The sequence below is a fragment of the Haliotis rubra genome, unplaced genomic scaffold (genome assembly GCF_003918875.1).
Source record: "Haliotis rubra isolate DU_JTF1 unplaced genomic scaffold, ASM391887v1 Scf153, whole genome shotgun sequence".
In the NCBI taxonomy this organism is placed as follows: domain Eukaryota; kingdom Metazoa; phylum Mollusca; class Gastropoda; order Lepetellida; family Haliotidae; genus Haliotis; species Haliotis rubra.
Window position 1 is genome coordinate 333,338 of NW_025765481.1, and position 22,302 is coordinate 355,639.

At 36.9% G+C, this 22,302-nt stretch overlaps 1 protein-coding gene across 5 annotated transcripts in view; it reads left to right on the forward strand.

The window, feature by feature from the left end:
• Window positions 1-22,049, forward strand: part of LOC124270607 (ubiquitin-conjugating enzyme E2-17 kDa) — a 36,094-nt gene extending 14,045 nt beyond the window's left edge. Inside the window, exons 4-7 of one of the 5 annotated variants that reach the window (XR_006896838.1) lie at window positions 1,034-1,111; window positions 4,134-4,239; window positions 10,144-10,350; window positions 10,715-11,272. Coding sequence is in view for 3 of the 5 variants with exons in the window: in XM_046705621.1 (XP_046561577.1) it covers window positions 1,034-1,111; window positions 4,134-4,239; window positions 19,574-19,713 (324 nt within the window). In the remaining 2 variants the exon portion in view is untranslated. Of the gene's footprint in view, window positions 1-1,033; window positions 1,112-4,133; window positions 4,240-5,355; window positions 5,489-10,143; window positions 10,351-10,714; window positions 11,273-15,499; window positions 16,064-19,573 lie in introns of those variants that run through there. The other 4 variants (XR_006896839.1, XM_046705624.1, XM_046705621.1 and 1 more) reach the window with 4 other exon arrangements.
• Window positions 22,050-22,302: the final 253 nt, after the last annotated feature.

The following is a 22,302-nucleotide window of genomic DNA, read 5'->3' on the forward strand; positions in this document are numbered from 1 at the left end:
TTATTTTGTGAATGCGACATTTCGATACAGATTCTTGTATCTTTGTCAAATCATTGGTCATTCCCGCTTGACAATGGTACAAGAATGTGTATTGAAATGTCGCACTCATGAAATAGAGAAGTTGATATCTAAAAAGTTTGTTCAATATTAAAAAATTAACTTGTTGCAATCCAATTGATGATTGAAAAATTAACCAACACAACAACAGTGGAGTAACACCTTGCACTTGCATGTGGATAGTAAATCAAATTATTGAACTTCGTTGTTGTTATTGATCATTCAAACCTGTGCCTTTCTTACTCTGACAACCTGTTAGATTTCTGTGAATTGGACTGTGATACTGCTACCAATCTGAGATAATGGATGGGAGATTTTCATACTATCAAAATCATATCAGTATTTTAAGAATAGTGTGTTTAATGTATAGATGTATACACATCAACATTAAATGTTTTATAAACAGTTATTTTACTAAATGTTATCATTGTTACTTAAAAACCTTATCCATGGTACTTTTCCCCTGTGAAAAGGTAAATATGTAACGCGACTTTCAAATCATTCACCCAACTTTCGTATGACAGCACATGTTGCTTCCAATGTAGAGAACGCTTACAGTGGTCTTTGGGTCAATATTAAAACTTTAAAAGGGATGTGTAGAAATAAGGTACGAAACTGTTGCACTTTCATATGTACTTATGGTACCTGGTGGAATTATTTATTGTTACACTTACAGTATCTGCATTTCCATTAACTTCAATCAGTCCTGTATTGTTCAGATTATTTCAGATGTTTGTATTTACATGGATTTGTTAAGGAATCCAAACTTAGTGCCTGTGACAGGGAAATTGGTTAAATATTTCTTCTTCTTTTTTCAGTCTTATTTTTTTCTGTCATTTCTCCTGACTTGGGGCCAAATGTTGGGCTCAGGCAGGTTTGGATATGTCCCTGATTTATTAAGGCAAAAGTTACACATTACATTCACAGTTCCAAGTCCGTGATTGACTGTAATGTTGTGATTTTCTTTCTCCTTCAGCCTGACAGTCCTTATCAAGGGGGTGTGTTTTTCCTAACCATACACTTTCCAACAGATTACCCTTTCAAACCCCCAAAGGTAAGTACAAGTTTGATAGAGAAAGTAGACCGCTGTCCCCATGTTTCACTGAAAGATGTCTGGCTCAGTCCCTGAACCATATTATTTTCCCTACAGCCTAGCCTTCCCTGCAGTGCTAAAGCCCTGAATGAAGCAAGTCAAGATTTCCCCTGGTTCAATCTTTGGTCTCCCTTAGGCTCCTTTTCAGTTTAAATGGGTTTATTTGTTACGATGAAAATTATATATATTGGTTTTTGCTGAATTTTTGTCCTAAAAATAAAAAAGTTGTTTAACAATCTATCATTAAAATATTGACACAGTTCACTATTTGTTACGAGGGAGGAGTGCAGAGAAAGGGACAGCCAGGTGTTCGAGAACGGATGGAGACGGCACAGCACAGGTTAATGAATAAATAACTTTGTCTGTGAACGTGCTTCTCGAACACCTGGCTGTTCCTTTCTCTGCACTCCTCCCTCGTAACAAATAGTGAACTGTGTCAATATTTTAATGATAGATTGTTAAACAATATTTTCATGATTCAGCAAAAAAGTCACAGAGTGGGTATGATGTTTTGATTATGATCAGCGTGTCATTGAGTATGTTTATTAGTTTTCGAGTTAGATTGCAATTCATCGGTCCGCTTTTGAGCCAAACGGACTGTACAAGAAAAGTTGAATTGCTGGTTCAATTCCCAGTTTTACCCGACACTATTTTTAGATCATGACTGTACCCATAGGCTTCACCAAAGTGGTAAAGTTGTGTGACATTGCGTCACTACAGGCTATCCTCAAACATTATGTTCACATTCTGTGATACATGAATTTTGTCGAAAACATCTCTAAACCAAATTCACTTCTAAAATTTCTTAGAGTGGCATTTTTAGAAGTTGGAGAGTCAGATAAGGACCAACTCTATGGATGAACAACTGAATAAGGAAGTTGTTCATCCTTAAAGTTTGTCCTTATCTCACTTCTAATAGTTACTGACATTTAAACTGCTTATGACGTGAATAACTTCAGGTTTCATGGTAAGATATTCATCTCACTGGAAACACCTTACCTGAAGACAAACCCAGCACTTACACATGTAATACTATCTTTAATTGACTGTAATGAAAGTTCAAGGCTCCCAAAGTCAAGTAGATCCAGGATGTGTTTCTTCACAAGAGCTGTTCACTGTTATAATTGATTCAAGATAAATGCCCGGGACTCAGCATACTGATAACATTAAGCATTAAGCTCACATAGTGTGACAAAACTCCCATGATTTAAGAAGTCAACTTTTGCTGGGGATCTTATGACCAGAATAGTGAGCAGACCTAAAGTAATTCAAAATGAGATTGCTTAAGACTCTTAACATTACATGTGCGTGATAAATCAGTTACATGGGCCTGATGGGTTTCTTACTGATTGATGTATGGAGTTTTCCTGCTGTCAGTGTGACCATTAGAATGGAGAAGGATGAACTTGCTTGTCAAGTTTTCTGTCACTGCATAGCGGAATAGACATCTAGGTGTGTCTATTTCAACAAGATTATGCAGATACATACACAAAAAAGTTATTAACCTTTATACTTCCATGTGTATGAAAGCAATATTGAAGTAAATTCTTATATATTTAGCTCTTGTTAGCTACTTAAAGTTAATCAAAAATATATTCTGTTTATTAGGTGAAATAGATTTGGTTACAGAATGGTCATAGAATGTCTGGCAAAAATATTTTCCATTGTCTGGGTAATGTTTGTGTTTTTCTATAAATTCCAAACTGTTACATTTTGTTAATTTACCAGTCAGAAATAATATTGGAAATGTAAGTATTACCAAAATACAATTCTTGTCATTAAAATGAAAAATGTGAAAAAATACTTTACTTCTACAGTGATCCCATGTTCTTTCTATAACTTATGTTATGAGGATGCCTGTCAAAGCATTTCTATTGTCTTGGGGCTTTGGCATGCAGCAGAGTTAACTTGAAGTAAAATTGTGCACATTAATACCGTGGATATAAGGAAGATAAAAACTGGAAGAAACCCCAGAGTGAATTCCTCTTTTTCTCCACCTTCCCTCCCTCTCCCTCCCTCCCTCTCTTTCTCTCTCCCTCCCTCTCTTTCTCTCTCTCTCTCTCTTTCTCTCTCATTCTCTCTCTCTCTCTCTCTCTCTCTCTCTCTCTCTCTCTCTCTCTCTCTCTCTCTCTCTCTCTCTCTCTCTCTCTCTCTCTCTCTCTCTCTCTCTCTCTCTCTCTCTCTCTCTCTCTCTCTCTCTCTCTCTCTCCTTCCCTTCCTCTCTCTCTCTCTCTCTCTCCCATAGATCACCTCCGTGCTGTAGTGGTTAGAGCATCTGCCCGGAGAGCGGAAGGTCGTGGGTTCAATCCCCGACCACGTAATACCAAAAGACATTAAAATATGGTACTTGTTGGTCCCTGCCTGGCGTTCGGCATTAATGGGTACAAGGACTGGTCGGCTCAGAGTCAGTATAATGCTTCTGAGTGGGGTATTCATGCTTCACTGCGGCATGGGATCTCAGTGGGCTAGCACTATAAAACCAGCTTCAGTCTGGGCTAGTAGAAGCAGCCGCACATACACATACACACGCATGCATGTTGTCATATGAGCAAAATATTCTCAAGCACGACGTTAAATCCAATTTCACCTCACCTCACCTCACCTCACCTCACCTCACCTCACCTCACCTCACCTCACTCTCCCATACATACGACTGTGATTTGTTTAGTTTTGCCTGGGTCACAATGCATGCACAACAGACACATGTAGAGGAAGCTTGTTGCAAATAGTTCTGCTTTTACTGATCACAAGAATCAGCCGCTCCAACTGACATACCCATATAAGTTATATTAACCTACTCATGGCGCCTGTGCCTCACTAAGTGTCTCATCAGGTCTCTTCAAAGTGGCACAACTAAAGGTGTTAAGTGTTTTCCCCTGTTATATTATCGAAGCAGGAAGGAATATTGCATGCTGTTGTGTTGGGATAGGCAAATGAGTTAGATAAATACTGTGATTCCCCTCGTTTGTCCCCTCTTTTTCAGGTGGCGTTCACAACGAAAATCTATCATCCGAACATCAACAGCAATGGCAGTATCTGTTTGGATATACTCAGGTCACAGTGGTCGCCAGCTCTCACTATCTCAAAAGGTAACATTCCACGTTATTGTAGTCTATTGATAGGGGCTTTCCTGTTGGTTCCAGAAAACACTAGTGGCACAGTGGAGTAAGGAATCAATACATGCACTACCAGGTTGCATTCTTTGTCAGGGTGAGCTTGTTGTGGGTTTGAACCCCAGACAGTCCCACTAGTGGCACAGTGGAGTAAGGAATCAATACATGCACTACCAGGTTGCATTCTTTGTCAGGGTGAGCTTGTTGTGGGTTTGAACCCCAGACAGTCCCACTCGTGAGTAGGGAATCAATACATGCAGTACCCCATTCTTTGTCAGGGTGAGCTTGTTGTGGGTTTGAACCCCAGACAGTCCCACTAGTGGCACAGTGGAGTAAGGAATCAATACATGCACTACCAGGTTGCATTCTTTGTCAGGGTGAGCTTGTTGTGGGTTTGAACCCCAGACAGTCCCACTAGTGGCACAGTGGAGTAGGGAATCAATACATGCAGTACCAGGTTGCATTCTTTGTCAGGGTGAGCTTGTTGTGGGTTTGAACCCCAGACAGTCCCACTAGTGGCACAGTGGAGTAGGGAATCAATACATGCAGTACCAGGTTGTATTCTTTGTCAGGGTGAGCTTGTTGTGGGTTTGAACCCCAGACAGTCCCTGATTATGATCCCTGACATTAGTGGTTGATGGGTTTCTGGAGAGTACTAAACATCCAGAGCTCCAGATAAGATTTAGCTGATGTGGGTACAGTACCCACTGTATTTTTTTTGGAGTGGGTATTATGAATGTTGAGTGGGTATTTCATTTTCCGTTACCCACTGCTTTCAAATATGTGCGTATGTCATTTTACTCACCTGAGTATTATGTCATTGAGTAAGTTTACTAAGCAGGTATGTTCTGCCTTATGTCATACCTAGTCAAAACCAACTTAAATATAAGGGAAATGATTTCATAAAAAATCACTCATCCTATACTGACAGTACAACACTTGTCCTATACTAACAGTACAACTTGATAGCAATCGATGTCTTTTTCATTACGCAAGCGATATTTATAAATATATTCCGTACGCATTTGTTTTAAACTCTTTGCGTATGTAACAGTTTAAATGCATAATTGGTACGCAACAATTATTTTTCAGTGCGTAATTGGATATTTTCTATGCGTATTTTACACGGATATACAGCTTATCTGGGCCTCTGAATGTCTGCAGCCTGACATATCCTTCTGAAATGAAGCTGGCATGTGATATTGAACCCAACTTGCTCCTGATCGTATGTTTTGGATAGCTGCAAGCTTGATAAATTGCAAAGCTGTATTCACAGATTGTAGTGAACGATGTAAGTCTTTGGATTGATGCTAACAGCTTACCTGCTCCAGATCCTGTAATGCTTTCAAGGTCACTGATATTGCTTTGCACAGGGCTGTAACATTCAGCCTGATTTCTTTTTTTTCTTTTTTTTTTTCTTCTTTTTTTCTTTTTTTTTAGTGGCATGGACATTTGTAAAATACAAAAACATGGTTTCTGGGGGACAACCAAGTAGGTTATGAAGGTCTCTTTTGTATAGCACATTGTTTGAACATATTAAGATAAAGGTTTTCTCTTTTGTTGTTGAATGATCTTATTAGGTTCATGGAAGAAGGCTTTGATTTGTTCAGTTGAAACAAATATTTTCTTTGCATAACAAAAGAGATTGCATCATATTTGTAAGCTCAGGTTTATAACTTTGGTGATGAGATTTTAATCCTTACTTAAACTTAAGATGTCACAGATGTTAACTGTTTTAATTGTATTCTGTTATCTAAAAACTTGAGATAAATAGAACTTAAAAAGTAAATAACTCCACCCTCTCTTCAAATCATTTGAAGATGTTAGGCACATGTACTGATTAAGTCAATGAAATAGTTTCTTCACATGTTGATGGAAGTTTCAGCATCTGTGTATCAACAATACCAATCACCTTCCAATCAGTTTCCCCACTGACAATCCAGGCTAGCTTTCAGCTGGCCTCTTGTTGTAAAGGTTGATGGAATGGCCAGGCTTGTTGACTTGGTCGATGCATGTCATTGCATCCCAATTGCATAAACCAATGCTCATGATGTCGATCACTAAATTGTCTTCTCAAGACCAGACTGCTGTCAAACAGCCAGAATATTGCTGAGTGCAGCTTTAAACAAGGAGCAAACTAGTCAGTTTACATTCATCTCAGTATTGTTTGGGGGCACATAGGTGGGTTATGATTGCTCGATGTCTTGATGCATCAAAGAGACTGTCCAACACGATTCATCAAAATATTATCATTTTCCAACTTGGCTTTATCACTACTCAAGCTAGCTTTACCTTATCACAAGTCATGAAACATGCTGTGAAATTGGTTGGCATAATATTTGTAGAAAGAGCTTTTGAGAAGCTAAATGTGTGGGTTGATTTACAGAAACTGGTTAATAGCATAATCTTGTCAGCTGAGCCCTATGGAACGGGGAGAATTTCACTCAAAAATTGCATAATTACCGATTGAGATGCATACTGTATTTTATCTCAAGAATGCATGATACTCTGTGTGTTCTATATTGTTATAGAATGGGAATATTTGACCTCTATGTATGCCTTTAGTTAACTGTTGGTTTTAAGGTGTGAGAACTCTAGGTTAGAACAGGTCCCGAGCAACCTATGTTGGTCCTAAGGAACAATGTAACTTATTGTAAGATTGGGTGGTCAGGCTGGGTAACTGGGTTGATTGTATGTCATTATAGCTAAAATACATGGAATTATCATGAAACGGCCCTCCCATTATCAGAAATTTGCGGGCCACTGCAAATGATATTGGACCGCTCAACCTTAACGACGGGCCACTATCAGTTCTGTTGTCAAGTGACGTCATAGTGGGTGCGTGGGCTTATGGTTCAATTGACATTGGCTTTGGACTGACAGATATTCTGAGTCAAACAAGTCAAAGCAACCCAAATTCCCGCTTTAAATAGTGGTAATGTTGGCTTTCTTGCTTGTGCTAACCTTAACAATTGCACTATTAACGTTTTTGTTGGACCAAAACCGAACACTGACATAGTTTGACATGTTGCAGGCTATGGTCTTGTCAAAGGCCAAGGTCGAATATCGTCACTTTCTGTTGTGACGTCACTTGAATTGTTCGATGACATAATTGCATTCGTGCAGTCAACCCCATCAGAAGTTGGTTTTGAGTAAAATTACAGTCAAATTCTTTCATTGTTTCCTTTTTCTTTTCAACACAAATTCCATGTACCGTATATGACCGTCTATAAGACGACCCCATGGATAAGACGACCCCCAAACTTGACACTTAAAATCAGTGTCAAAATGGTATGTTTCGTGCATAAGTCGATCCCCCGCGATGGGGTCCTAATCGCGGCAAACACACACTACAGACAACTGGCAGTTACCAATAATTATAACTTTGGTCCACATTATTCAAAGAATTCACAATCATTTATTATTGTGTCTACTCACGGATCGAAACGAATGTAGTTAACAGAAAATGCATAATATATTTTGTTTCTCTAAATATCATATATATTGTAGCAACAAACTGGCTTGCTTATTTTACCCCATTCAACAATCATGAACTGATTACCGCCTTGTTTTCCACTGACTGCTAGTTTACAGTAACATCGGTAAAAATGTGTGAATTTAAATGGCTTCCGTATTTTACCCCATTCCATGTGCGTACAACTTCTGCTTACCACGTTCATGAGGGTCCGTATAACCTTAGTGTTGATTATATATATTTTACATAAAAACTGTAATTAAAATTACACAATGCTAGGTTATATTTCTTTGGGTTAAATAATAGTACTCTGTATTATATTTTACTGACGACTGGGTCAGAATTTGTCCCGTTATATTATTGTGCATGTTTGAACTTGATTGCCGGGAAACGTGTGCACAGCTGATTGCTATTTCCGGCTCAAATACACAATGTAATCTTAATCTTGATTAATTTATAGAGCAAAAACTGTAACTAAAATTACACAATGCTAGGATATATTTCTTTGGGTTAAATAATAGTATTCTGTATTATATTTTACTGATGACTGCGTCAGAATTTGTCCCGTTATATTATCTGTGCATGTTTGAACTTGATCGCCGGGAAACATGTGCACAGCTGATTGCTATTTCCGGCTCAGATACACACGGTAATCTTAATCCCTGCAAATAATACAATGCCCAGCAAAAGCAACTTAGAACTTAAAAGGTAAATAATCTTGTCGAGTGATGTTTAATTGCAAATTTGACGTCTCTACTGACAAAGTCGTCTTCTGTTCTTTGTTCACGCAAAGTGATACAACGTTGTTTTCTTACCCCTGGAAAAAAGTTTGACGAAAGCGTAACCCATGGATAAGACGACCCCCTTCTACAGACTGCTTTTCTTGGTCCTCAAAATTCGGCTTCTAGACGGTCATATACGGTATTTTAGCAATAATAACGGGAATGATATTTTTGAGGGCATTATCATTTGCAGAAACCTTTGGTCTTTTTCAACTGCCCTCCTTCGTTGGGCAATTAATGGAAGACCTCAGGCTTCTGCAAATGATAATGCCCTAAAAAAAGCATTACCCTTATATTGTACCCCAGTGGTGTGGATCACTGCTTACAATATCAATTACTAGATTGTGTGGTTCAGGCCTGATTTGTTTACACATCGTCTTCATATAGCTAGAATATTGCTGAATGCTACTCAAAAACTCCCAAATGCTAAGGTAGAAAGAAATGAAATTGTCAGAAAATTGAGAGTTGGGATGCTTGCAGATATTAGAATTGCTATATGGTCTGACATCACAGGTATCATTTTTGACTTGTTCTCAACACATGTTGACCAAGTGACCCAATGTCTGTAGCTCTGTAGACTTCAAAGATCAGAGCCCATATTCACCATATTGATTTCTCTGGTCTTTAGAGAGCCACGCATGCACGCACACTTTTTCATAAATATTTCAATGTTAAAACTGTTAAGGATCTTTTTAATACTGTTCATCTTCATTTAATTCTTGCTTTTAGAAGAAATTGATTTAATTAATGAATTTTGATAAATATGTTCTGTAGATAGATGTGTTTTAATGATTGGTAGTTTTGATTAGTAACTTAGATTGTTAGTGGCGCTACCCTCAAGGGGGGTTGAAGTATCGTAAAATTATTGTTCCCCTGAGAGGGTACGTAAGTCCCAAAACTTTGAAAGTCAATTTAAACTTACCAGGATTTTTAAACGTAGTATTCTTGTTATTTTAATTTTGGCTAACATTTCTTACAATCGCCAACGGCTGAAGAGATGGTGTAAATCCAACTAGGGTCCATGCAGGTAGCACAGGTACTGTAAGTCCCCATGGTCCCTAGTATGGTGATCTACCTTCTGTTGTTGGCGATCTATAGCCTGTTTTTATATTGTATTGTCCCAATAGTGCTATCAGTTTTAACTCTCCACACTAGTTTTAGTTGTAATTGTAATATTCTATTTATTTTACTGTCTTTGTTCGACAGGTTTTTATAACGTACATATATTCCATTTCAATGTCAAATGTTCTCATTTCACTTTTTATTGTATAAATTGTTTTCGTCACGATATGGCTGCAATATTGCCGATGTGTGAAGCTAATTTCTGGTGTCCCCTCTCACTTAACTCACTGGAATATTTTCAAAGCGCGTAAAACCAAACTCTCTCTCAGCAGTCGTGTAGGACAGTGTAGGCCATAGTGTGGCTGGAACATTGCTGAGGTTGTGAATCACAAAGACCATTTTTATGGAAGTGTGAGTTACAATCACAAGTTTGATGAACTTTACTAGAATCTGATTTGGGGCCCTTTTGCCACAGGTGCAGATTGTTTCCAGCATTCCTGCCTGATGTTGAACAATGTACCACCATCATTTTTCTATTGAAAATGACTTTCTTTATTCCAGTGCTTTTATCAATCACTTCACTTCTGACCGATCCGAACCCAGATGATCCACTAGTTCCTGAAATAGCTCGCTTGTACAAAACAGACAAGAAAAAATACAATAAACACGCAATGGACTGGACCCAAAAATATGCAACATAATCGTTACATGTCTGAGGAGAGAGAAGAAATGTTTTCTGGACTAATCATTTCTATTAAGTTGCCAGTTAACCAGTTGTTAGGGTTAAAATATGTCACTTGAGGCCTATACACACTGTTTATCTGAGGAAGTAAGAACTTTAGTTCATTGACAATATATAATGTTTCTTAACAAGTTTTCTTCTCTTCAAGGATGAATTAATCAAATTCGATTCACACTAAGTGAACCTGGACTTGGAAGCTTTTAGTTTTTTGTATTTGTTTATATAGGTTCAAATATCCAGGCTGCTACATCATCTCACATGTTCAATTCATAGTTGAAGTTGTTCAGCTATCAATTTGTTTAAGGACCTTTGATGTTGATCAGGCCAGTCTTAGGGTAATGAGTCTCATGGACTTTAGCACCAGTTTGTTCCTTATGAGACTTTTCAGTACTGTGGAGCAAATCAAACTTATTTTGGTTTGCCATTAAGCATGCCTTAATTTGGGGCAAAAGATCCAGAAAATGAACAAATCAGATAATGTGAAGAAAGGGGTTCTGTTGAATTGAAAATAAGCTTGTTTTGAATTCTATTTTGCTTGTATTTGTGAAAACTTTCGTTTTCAAGCGATTAAGGTATAAGTGATTTGTACAAACCTTTTCACCTTCTGTGCTACTTTAGTCTGCTTAATAGAGATAAAAGGTGATGAATTAGAGATTATTTGAAGGTTGGAATGTTGAGAAGACTAAGAAGATAACCTTTTGAGTACATATATTTCTGTTGCATATATTAATTTTCTCTCAACTTGAAATACCAAAGTTAGTTTTCATGAACTGAAAATGTCAGAATAGATATTTAATGTCAGTATTACTGACGAGTGTCTGCAGTCATAAGCGTGATTTGTTATGATTTGCTTCTTTGTATTGACATGTCAATCTCTACCATCACACACAGTAAACTTTCCATAGCAGAATTTGTACCCTTGGTATTTCAATAAAGCTGAAAGAAATATTTCTGGGTTCAGCGGTTTTAATTTGAAGACAAACAACAATCTTTTCATGGAAAACATTGAGAAAAAGATTGCACACCAACAGGTTTTATATATGAAGAAAACCAAATAGAAACTGAGAAATGCAAAGCCAAGTTTGTGCCATTGCATAAATTGACTTAAGTATTGATTTCCGGGTATAACGCTCAGCAAAATATTTTAATATTGTTTTAACAAAGAAAAACTTGTATATCCTGGACAGAAAGTTTCACAGGGATGTTTTTGTGCTACATCTTTACAAGGGATTTATCCAGGATTCCATACTAAGTGCCCTTGTCAAGAAAAATATTGTTATTTTGCTGGCATTTGCCAGTGAAATACAAGTCATTCTACATTGGTTATTACCAGGTAACATGAATTGGGAAATGACAGTCATATTTTGGAATATTTTTGCCATTTGGGCTAAGGGCTTTGAGAAGGTCTGTGTAAATCCTTGGTATGTGTTAGAGTATGGCATATTTGATAAACATGGACCTGATATCACTTTGTTACCAGGGGCCAGTTTGAAAGTGTTGGCAAGATGATAATACAACAGGTACTTCTTGATTGAGTTTTGAAAAATGTTATGCTGCATTTGTTGTAGGGGTCATGTGAGTGTTGATTATTTAATGTAGGATTAATGTGAAAGGAATGCTTTCTCGTAGATGGATCTGAGAACAAAGATGTTTTAAGGACCTTCAGAAGTTAAGAATTTGTTCCCGTTCTCTGACATACTCCCATAGGAAGTTGTACGTTGCATCAAAGAAAACACAAGCCACACTCATAAACACTGCTACTGACCAATAACGTTGCTACAGACTGACTTACTTGGATAAAAGATAAAGTTCTTTGTGTATGCACCATCTGTTTGCAGTGATTCAGCCTTTTGACATGATGGAAATCCTGTGATTCAGATGTGTTCTTTTGTGTCTACTACGTTACACAGGTTACCATACATATGGGGGCGGTGGGGTAGCCTAATGGTTAAAGCGTTGGCTCGTCACGCCGAAGACCCGGGTTCGAATCCCCACATGGGCACATTGTGTGAAGCCCATTTCTGGTGTTCCCTGCCGTGATGTTGCTGTAATATTGCTAAAAGCAGCGTAAAACCAAACTTAAGTCAGTCAGTACCATACATATGAATAGATATGGTATAAGTTGTAACTGGTCTTGACAGCTTCCTGATCTTCTTGGAGGAGATCGTTTTGAAATGTCATGGTGAGCATGTATTCTTTTTGTAAATATGATTCATAAGTTGAATTATAATATGAGAAATATCAACTTAAATGTAAATCAAATGGTACAGATTATGTCATTAACAGCTTATTAATTTGTCTGCTGTGTTACACCTGATAATCATGAATATGGATTTCAAATAGTAGTCAAAGGGAAGTAACTGTTCTTGTTAGAGTTACCTGCCCTTCCTTACTTTACAAAATAATCTGAGACAGTATGTTAGATGATTTCTAAATTATTTTTAAGGACATCAACAGGTTACATAACATGATGGATTCTAAAACCTGTCTTTGTTGATTTCTTGCACATAAAAAAACCAAATGGAATATTTTTTCACATGTCTTTGCAGATAGGTATCAACTTAGTGGATTATGATTGTGAAATATAAATCACAGAAAATCAAACTGTTATGCATCTCTACCTTAACTTTGCTAATAACAGAATGTCTGATGTTGACTCTTGTTTAATCAGTTCACAAGTTTAGCCATTGTCTGAAGTCTGAAGCTAGTAAAATATTTTATGATCTAGTAAGTTCAGCATGTTAGGTGATAAACAAAAATCTACTGAAATTAATGACAAGTTTCAACGTTTAGTATTTACTGTTTAGCACAGACGATTAACTGATCTTGTTTGTGTAGGTATGTCAGTTCCGTGAGCGGTGCAGCTGGAAGACACAGCACAATTCCTATTCTTTGAAACTCTTGACATGGGGGATAATTCACTTATTATTTGAGGTTTAGGTAAAATTAAAAAAATAACTCCTTGCACTTACTTGGTTTACAGGTATTTTTCTCCAACTCCAGGGTCAGTGGTTGAGATAAACAATACATAAAACTCAAATATCAATATAGATTTCACTTTTTAGAATAATTTTGAAGCAGGACAAACTATGCGAAAATGGTGTAAGACATGTTTTTAGTTAAAGAGTTACTTCCCTTCCAGTATTTTCTTGGGGTTTAATGTATTTGTGACAAATCATTAACAGGATATTGCTAAAAGCGGCGCAAAAACCAAACTCAGTAAGTTCTTGGGGTTTAATGTAGTTTAGGCTCTTTCCTAATGTCACCATGATAGAGGCAGGCATCACAGAGTGCTTATTTGTGATTATTCTTTGAAAGGATTAGTTATTTTTTCTAAATTGTTACTATATTCAGTGTGAACTTAGGCCAAAAAAAATAAATGTTATGGTTCCGATTTCCTACATTTCAGAACTAGGGTAGGTAGGTAGTTTTTTGGGGTTTTTTTTTGCAAAATATTTTTACATTACTCATCATGAGTCATGTGTCAGAAAATAAATTTAATTTATTATGTGGTGAGTAAAATTGTTAGGCTCGGCGGGAATATTTAGGGTCGGTCGGGAAATCGGAACCACAAGCTTCTTTTTTTTTAGGCCTTACTGATATGATGTACTAATGTGGTTGTCAGACAAACCATCAAAGGAAAAAAATATGAAAGGATGTATGTTAAGGAGACTGAAATGACTGAAACTGAACAAAGAGCTTGGTGACAGTTTACAAAACACCATTTCTTCCAAGACATTAATTCATTCTCTGTACTGCTACTTCAGCACAAAACGATGTGTCCTTCAAATTACCAGGATATAAAGTTGTTTACTTTCATTGACAAGTACATTGTGTGAAGCCCATTTCTTGTGTCCTCAGCCGTGGTGTTGCTGGAATATTGCTAAAAGCGGTGTAAAAACATGCTCACTTACTCACTCACTCACTCACTCACTCATGGACAAGTGATATGTGTATCAACAGTACTTGCTTGGTAAGCATTTTTGTGACTCAGACTTGTAACCATAATTTAAGGCATTTCTTGGCTGTTCAATTCTTGTAATTAGATAGTCATCTTCATCATGTCATTATTATTCTGTAACTTGAACATGTTGATAGTTTGATAGTTCATTTGGCTACACTACATGGAGAGTTTCAGCGAATGATAACAATTTACACCAGTCTTTTCAAGAGGGTTGCTTCCTTTTGTATGGCCTGATTTAAGGACTTGAAGTAACTGGCTTCATTTTACTTATTATAAATCTAGATGCACAAGTGAAAACCAGGTTTGCACCCTGGTCCTATGAATTTATGAAAGATGAAATGCTGATGTGTAAACTGGTCTTAAAAATAAAGTCCTTTTAATTTCATATTATTCAGGGAATAGGAATGAAGTAGGGTAAATAAGGATTTGAAGTATTTTGTTCAAATGAAGGTTAGACAAAAAAATGGGAATTATCTTTTTACATTATTAGGTTCCATTTCTCAATAAGAGGTTGGGCTGGTGCATGTTTTATATTGTTAAGTGTATTGACGTATTTTGCCCTCTTCAGTCAATATATTTTACTTGATACATCAACAATAAGGGCTCCAGATAATTTTTCAACATCAGAAGTACGTACTCCTTATTTTTTCAATATAGGAGTACTGGAAAACCCTAAGAGTACATGTAGAGTACTGAATGGAACTTATGGAGTATCAGTAATCTTGTGTTTCGTTTCATATATGCACCACAACATTGCTACTCTTGTGTTAACAGTACAATAAACAATAAAGCAATAATTTTTCAGATAAATACATCTGTAAATGATTTTAAGACCGTACATCATTGCTGTGGTGCGTATCTGCTACGTTTTCTAAACTATTTCCTATCGTATTGTGCTTATTTTCTATCCGTACATACGCCGATACGGCGCTTATCTGGAGCCCTGAACAATAAACCTTCAGAGATGTTAAGTTACCAACGATGCACAAAATAAACCAAGGAAATTAACATATATATGTCTGTTGCATCCTGTTCCTTCCTGTGATGTTTGTCTGGTGTGGGACTTCCTGTTTTAACAGCTCCATGCAGGTTATTTTTAGTGTTCAAGTACTGTTGCGGCAATGCCCATAAAAATCGTTGAGTGTTTTCTATGCCTAGGCAAATTTACTGCATTCTTCCACTGAAGTATTGTATTTTCTTTTTTTTTCCAGTCCTTTTATCAATCTGTTCCCTTCTCTGTGACCCGAACCCAGATGACCCACTTGTTCCTGATATAGCGCGAATGTTCAAAACGGACAGAAACAAATATGACGAGTTAGCAAAGGAATGGACAAAGAAGTATGCAATGTGAATTCCTCGATGTCCGAGGAAGAACATAGCCCTGAATTGCAGAACACAGCTGTTTGAAACAGACTGTGATTGAAGTGTATCTTCTTCTGTCACAGGCTTTATTGACCTTGCAAACAGAACTTATCCATGCGTTAGTTCTGCTAGAGGATTACATATGCCACGGATAGTCTGTTAAAAAGGCCTAATAATGTATAAGTTCAAACATTCTAAATTTCTACATGCAATGGCCTGTTTTGGTATTGTACCTTTAAGTAACATGTCACTGTTAAAATTAAGACGATTGGAAAAGTTCTCTAACACTTCAAATCACTGAAGACATTGTATTATTCAATATGACCAAGTGTTAGGCTGTTTGAGACTGTAATTTATTGTATGTTTTATCTTTGTGTGAATTAAAACTATTGTGATTAAACTTATTTGATTAATTGAGAGTTGGGGAATTTTTTGCCTGGAAATTGATCTGTTCAGGAAGCCTCGTCACTGATTACAGCAAGGGGGGATAACTCATTTTCTCTCTCCATCTGTGTCAGAATAGATGCAGTCCGTTCTGTTTGGTACTGTATCTGTGTAACCATGTGTGATAAATATTTAGTTTCATCAATGTACTTGTCCTCTACTGTAACCTAATGGTCACACCCTGACTGATAGTTATACCTTTTCTGTGTTCAGACTATCAATAACAGTCCTTAATCTGTTCTCAAGACTGCATTCCTCCTCTCTTGTATATTTTAGATTTCTTCAAAATGGAGGAAATCAGAAAAAGATTAATAAGTCAATCAGGTTTTAGTACTCATCCTCGTTTTTATAAAGACGTCTTCTGTTGTTCAGTTCAAAGTTACCTGCAGTCAGTGCTAAGGTTACAGTGTTCTTGGTATGATCCAAAAGAGTTATCATTTCTGAAAAATATGTACACTTTAAACAGGAAACAGCAATAATTGTGTTGATTTGAAACCATACCTGACACATCTGTCAGAAAATAATGAAGTGAAATAATTTTGCGGGGTTAAATTAAAGTTTGTTTTTAAGAGTCTGCAAAAATGGTAAATTTCTGATGGTAAATTTGGTAGTCCACAAGGAAATGTGACAGATCCACCTCAATTTTACTAGGTCTAGTGGGACCAAATATGTAAATTTTGAATCCTGAGGAATGAAATATTTTTCTGCAACTGTGACATTGGTGACTTTGTGTCCTAATTGCCTTGATGTTCATAATAGAACCAGCACATGCCTAAAACTGACTACACTGAATTTATACCTATGCACTTTCCTACCTAATTAATGTGCAGTGTGGGCAGTAAGCATGAAATCTTACCTGGTAACTGGAAAGTATTATGAATATTTGTTTATATTGCCTCAAATTTGATTGGAGTGGCAACAGTATCTGATAAGGTCAGTACATTTGTGTAAGTCTTTAAGGCTGCTGCTATTGAATTAATCTGAAGCCCAAGGATTCATTTTGGAATTGTAAATAGCATACTTGTTTCTAGACAGTCACAACATTGTAATTTTGGAAACTTTGATGTTATGTTTTTAAGTGTAGTTTGTCATTTTACCGAAATAAGTCTTGATCGTTATCATGTATTTTTTAACTCCTTAGTTTCATGGGAGCTGATGTTGTGGTCTGTTGTGAATGTGATATCTTTGAAAAATCCTCATAGCCTTCAAAGCAGAACCAGCTCTGATGTTTAAGTGTTGCTCATAGAAGCTGGTTTAAATTGTGGAGCTCAAGTCTTGCGCATTACAAATGTATTGCTTATTTAGTTCTTGGCTGTAGATAATGATGAACTGCATATCATGGAAAAAGAAACACAGCAGTGGTCTTTTAATGTTTGTTCCTTGTATAAAATATATCAAAGGTTACATATGCTTTGACTTTGGGTGAAAGCGTAACCTAAACACTTTGTCTATATATGACAAAATGTAGGATAAAGGGTATGAATTTCCTTTAGGAAATGATGGACCTGAACATTGTTTCTGATGTGAAAAGTGACTTCCGACTTGGACTGAAGAAAGTGAATATGTTTTACATGTTGGAGATAATGCTCCTGAAACAGCATGGCTTTATTCAGTGTCTGATCTTCGCACATGAACATTGTTGTTTACTATTTGAATGATCCAGTGCCTACGTGGTTTATGTCAGTGCTTGCTTGTAGTAACAGCAGCATGTTCTGTGATCAACAGCTCTCTTGACTCTGGTATAGTCCCTCACTGTTTCAAGCAGACGCTCGTGACCCCATTACTCGAGAAATCTTCTCTGGATCCCCTGGATCAAACCTTCCATTTCTTTCTAAAATAATGGAAAAAGTGGTCTTGAAGCAACTCAATGAACATGTATTCAAATATGATACCAAGGAACCTGTTCAATCTGCGTACAGAAAATCCCATTCAACAGAAACTGCTCTACTGAGGGTGTACAATGACGTACACAGGAAGTTGTTTTGCTGGTGCTGTCTGCGGCTTTTGACTCTGTTGATCATTGCATTTTGCTATCCCGCCTCAAGCACATCTTTGGCGTAGCAGACATAGTTCTAGCTTGGTTGGAATCTTACCTTGAAAAGAGATCTATGAGCGTACAGATTGATGGAGTCTGTTTTGATCCCAAGGACCTTAAGTGTGGAGATCCACGAGGATCTTTGCTGGGTCCTGTCCTCTTTTTGATGTACATGCAGCCTCTAGGAAGTATAATTCATCAGCATTCACTCAACTTCCACAGTTATGCAGATGATCAGCAGTTGTACATTGGCATAAGGCATAACAGAATCCAGGACGGAGTCCACCAACTTCAGCTGTGCATCAAGTGCATTCAGGATTGGATGTCAGCTAATTTTCTAAAGCTTAACAGTGATAAAACTGAGTTTATGGTCACAGGAACTCCCTACCTCCCTGCCTGTAGACTCCACCCATCTGATCAACTCTAGCTCTGTAAACTCTTTACAAGCACAAAGTTATCTAGCCAGGCTTTTTCAGTTGTGGCTCCAATTCTGTGGAACAGCCTCCCAACATCTCCCAAAAGAGCCGGCCTCGGTTGAGTCATTCCACCATGACTTGAAGACCTATCTTTTCAACCAGTAACTGAACAACTGAACAACCACCGGTTGGAAATTAAATGTTATACAAGTGCATTATTATTATTATTCTTTGATCTTTGAAGCTGAAACTTGTGCTATCCTGGATGGAGTTTGTTGACTTTGTCAATTTGTGGTCAGTTGTTTTGCTCAATGTCTTGATATTTGTTTAATTATTTTTGTGTATTATTTTTTTTATGTTGGGGGTGGAGGGGAGGCTGTCGTGGACAACTTCCTGTATGTAGTTCTTAAGGTTACATTTAGGAACTTGCGATTGACAGGTTTCAAGCTCATCTTAATTCTGCAGCTATATCATACCAATAATAGGCCTTAAACATATGCACTTCCTCATTCAGATAAATTGTCTTATGTGCAAGTAGTTTAACAAGAATGCAACCCTTCCAACCCTTGAAACTCAATTATTTGCAAGCAGATATTTTGATGATGGTGGATAACTTGAATTTTCATCTTTTCAAAGACAATACCAGACATTATGATTTTGATGCGGACAATTGCCCAAAGTAGATGTTTAAGCTTTCAGGAGAGCTAAAGTGCTGTGGTGCCATTACTAATGTTCCTGATTAATTCCCACAGGAGCAGGCAGGCAGGCAGGCAATAGCATTAGCACAGTGTCCCTTTAGTTTATTTTTTTAATGGCTTTTGGCTCTGATACGTTGATCAGTAAAGAAGATTTTATTCCAATCTCACGAAAATGAACTTCATTTTATCGCAACCAGTGCCTTTTCAGTTCAAATAGTTTTGAGAATTGCTCTTTGGCTCATTTGTAACTCTATATGAATACTAATCATTGCAAGTTCTGACATGTCAACTCATTTTCTTTAGTACTAAAGCCTATTTTCTTCGTTCCAGTGCTTTTATCTATCTGTTCCCTTCTGTGTGACCCGAACCCAGATGACCCACTTGTTCCAGAAATAGCACGAATGTTCAAATCAGACCGAGCAAAGTATGGTTCAACAGCAAGGGAATGGACAAAGAAGTATGCCATGTGAAATGTTAGGCGGTTATGGAGAGGACACAATTTACCATAACGACAGCATCTGCGATAGGAGTAAAATGTCATCAGTCATGGACATTTTGTAGCACTGTGAATCTTTGGAGTAAACCTCTCTTGGACTTGACATCTCTTGACTAATATGAGAATATCCTTTGCATTGCAATTTCAACCCACTCCTTCCCAGAGAGGCTTACTCTTGGTGAGAACTCTTCCATTTTGTTGGTCATTTGTTTGATAGTATCATATCCATTTATCTATAGCATTTGTGAAAATGGACAAAATTCCTGGCTTATCTTAAAATTAAATTTGCAAACAAATGATCACACCTATGTTACAATTATTTGAAATATTAGCATGTTTGTTCCTGGCTAACAATACAAATATCCCACAACATGTAATGTTATTTAGGTATTATTATGTAATTCTACTGTCGGCCAAAGTGCTATCGATCTATGCTATAGTGCTATAGTGAACCTAAATTGTCCGTCAGTTTGCCTGATGAGACACACTTTTTGATTGTTTGTGTATTTATTAGTCAGTGTCATGTCAAAATTAACTTAATTGTTTACTTGATTTTCTACTGTGTTCTTTGTGCACCCATAATCCTCTTTATGTAATTGAAATTAATTTTAGAAAAATATTTGCAGTATCTTTTGGCGAAGTTATTAACGATCATCTGGAACATGTTTGATCCATGGTTCCAAAGAAGAGTGAAACCAACTTTGTGTCTATGTGACGCTACAGCAAAGAATTACTGTCACTCAAGAGAGACAAGAAAGAAGGGAAAAGTAGGCCTAATGTTAAGGACCTGGATGGCATGACCAGTTGGTTGGATTTAAGTGTGGTTATGGCTTTAGAGTTTGGTCTTTGTATTACAAACTGTGATAAGACATATCTGTTACATCTTAAAAAGAATGCTTGACAGGTGGAAGATGGCAATTTAAAAAGACATTGATTAAGCTGATATCAATTTAGAATACTCCAATTCAAAAGGTCAGTAACCATTTTAACAGGATTCACTTTGGAACTACTGTTACATGAAAGGGGCACTATGTAATATGTTTCAGCTCATATGAACTTTGTTATCGGGCCTGTTTGTCATTTCTTGTTCAATGTCATCTCTGAAATCTGGGAAATGTTAAAACAGCTTCATGTTGCTACCGATAATGACATAAACATAAGCTATTAACAGTCTGTCAGGACTTTTTTTTATATTGAAAACAAATGACTGGAGAATATTGAAGTTGGCAATATCATCCCATCTGGAACCACTTGATGGTTGAAGCTAATTTGTGGCAGTAACTCCAACAGTCAGTACAAGATTTCTTCAACTGTTTCCGAGCAAAAGTGCTTCATATTGTGAAAAACAAAACACAATATAATCTTATGTGAAGTTACATATGACTTCAGCAGGCCAAAATTGTTCCCATTTTTACCCCTTGTCTGCATTATTGCAAGTTTAGAAACAAAACAAGTCAGTTGCAGTTAATTTAGTGTCTTTAATAATGTAAACTGTGTGATATAAAATGAGTTCAGTGCATATGATTTGACTCATAAATTATAAGTACTTGCGCATTAGCATTGAGACTTGTAATTAATGTGAGAGTATTAATGCTGTCTTAGAAGAAAAACATTGTTCCTTTATTATACGATTTATAAATATCTTATTGAGATACAATACCATGACTGCCCTTACCTTTGAATCAAGGTATCATGATCAGCATATATGCATCTGGTTACCTTCTCATCAGCTAAAGTTCCACTGTGGTTTTCGGAAAATGTCTGGTGAAAATATGAACAGGTGAGGTACACTTCTGTGGCACTGCATGTTACTGTGCCTTTGTACGAGAACACCAGTATCTCCACCTCTCAGAATCACATATGTTACATCATTGAATACACTGAATGTTGAATAACTTTAGGTTTGCAGATTTTAATTACAAAAGTTGTTATGGGTAACAACAAGTGTCTGTAATATGAACCAACTAATCATGTTTGTGTTTAAAAATACATATATGTGAACAGAATGTAACAGTTTATTATGCCTAAATACACACTATGATCCTAAGCCTTTCTCATCAGGTCATTGACTGTTCCCAGTTTTCTGTAAGGCTTGGTAAAATGGTTACTGACAATGCCATCCTTTCTGTTCATGTCACCACCACATTTAGTTCAGTGTGGCAAGAAATTTAGGACATGTTCCTGGTTAGAATGAACTGAACCTGTGTTGTATTAAGATAGAAGTATATCCTGATAAATCCATTTGGCCATATGTACAGTGGGGGGGTTGTGTATGAAAACATTTATATTGCAATAAAAGTGTAAATTTCTTTTATGTCTTTTTGTCTTGATTTGAAATTACTTATTTTCTGGGTGTATTTTGTTCTTGGTTTTGTTGTTATCGTTGTATGAGTTAGTGCTGATAAAAGTAATGACTTCATCAAATTTAGTGTACAATAAGAGATCGAATTTAAGTGTGTGTAAGTTCAGTATTCCTTACTGTTATTGTATGTTGTGGTATAGCAAAACATTTCCGAGTTTCTCAGCCTCCAAATGGCATGCAAGTTGTCTGTGTGGAAAGAAC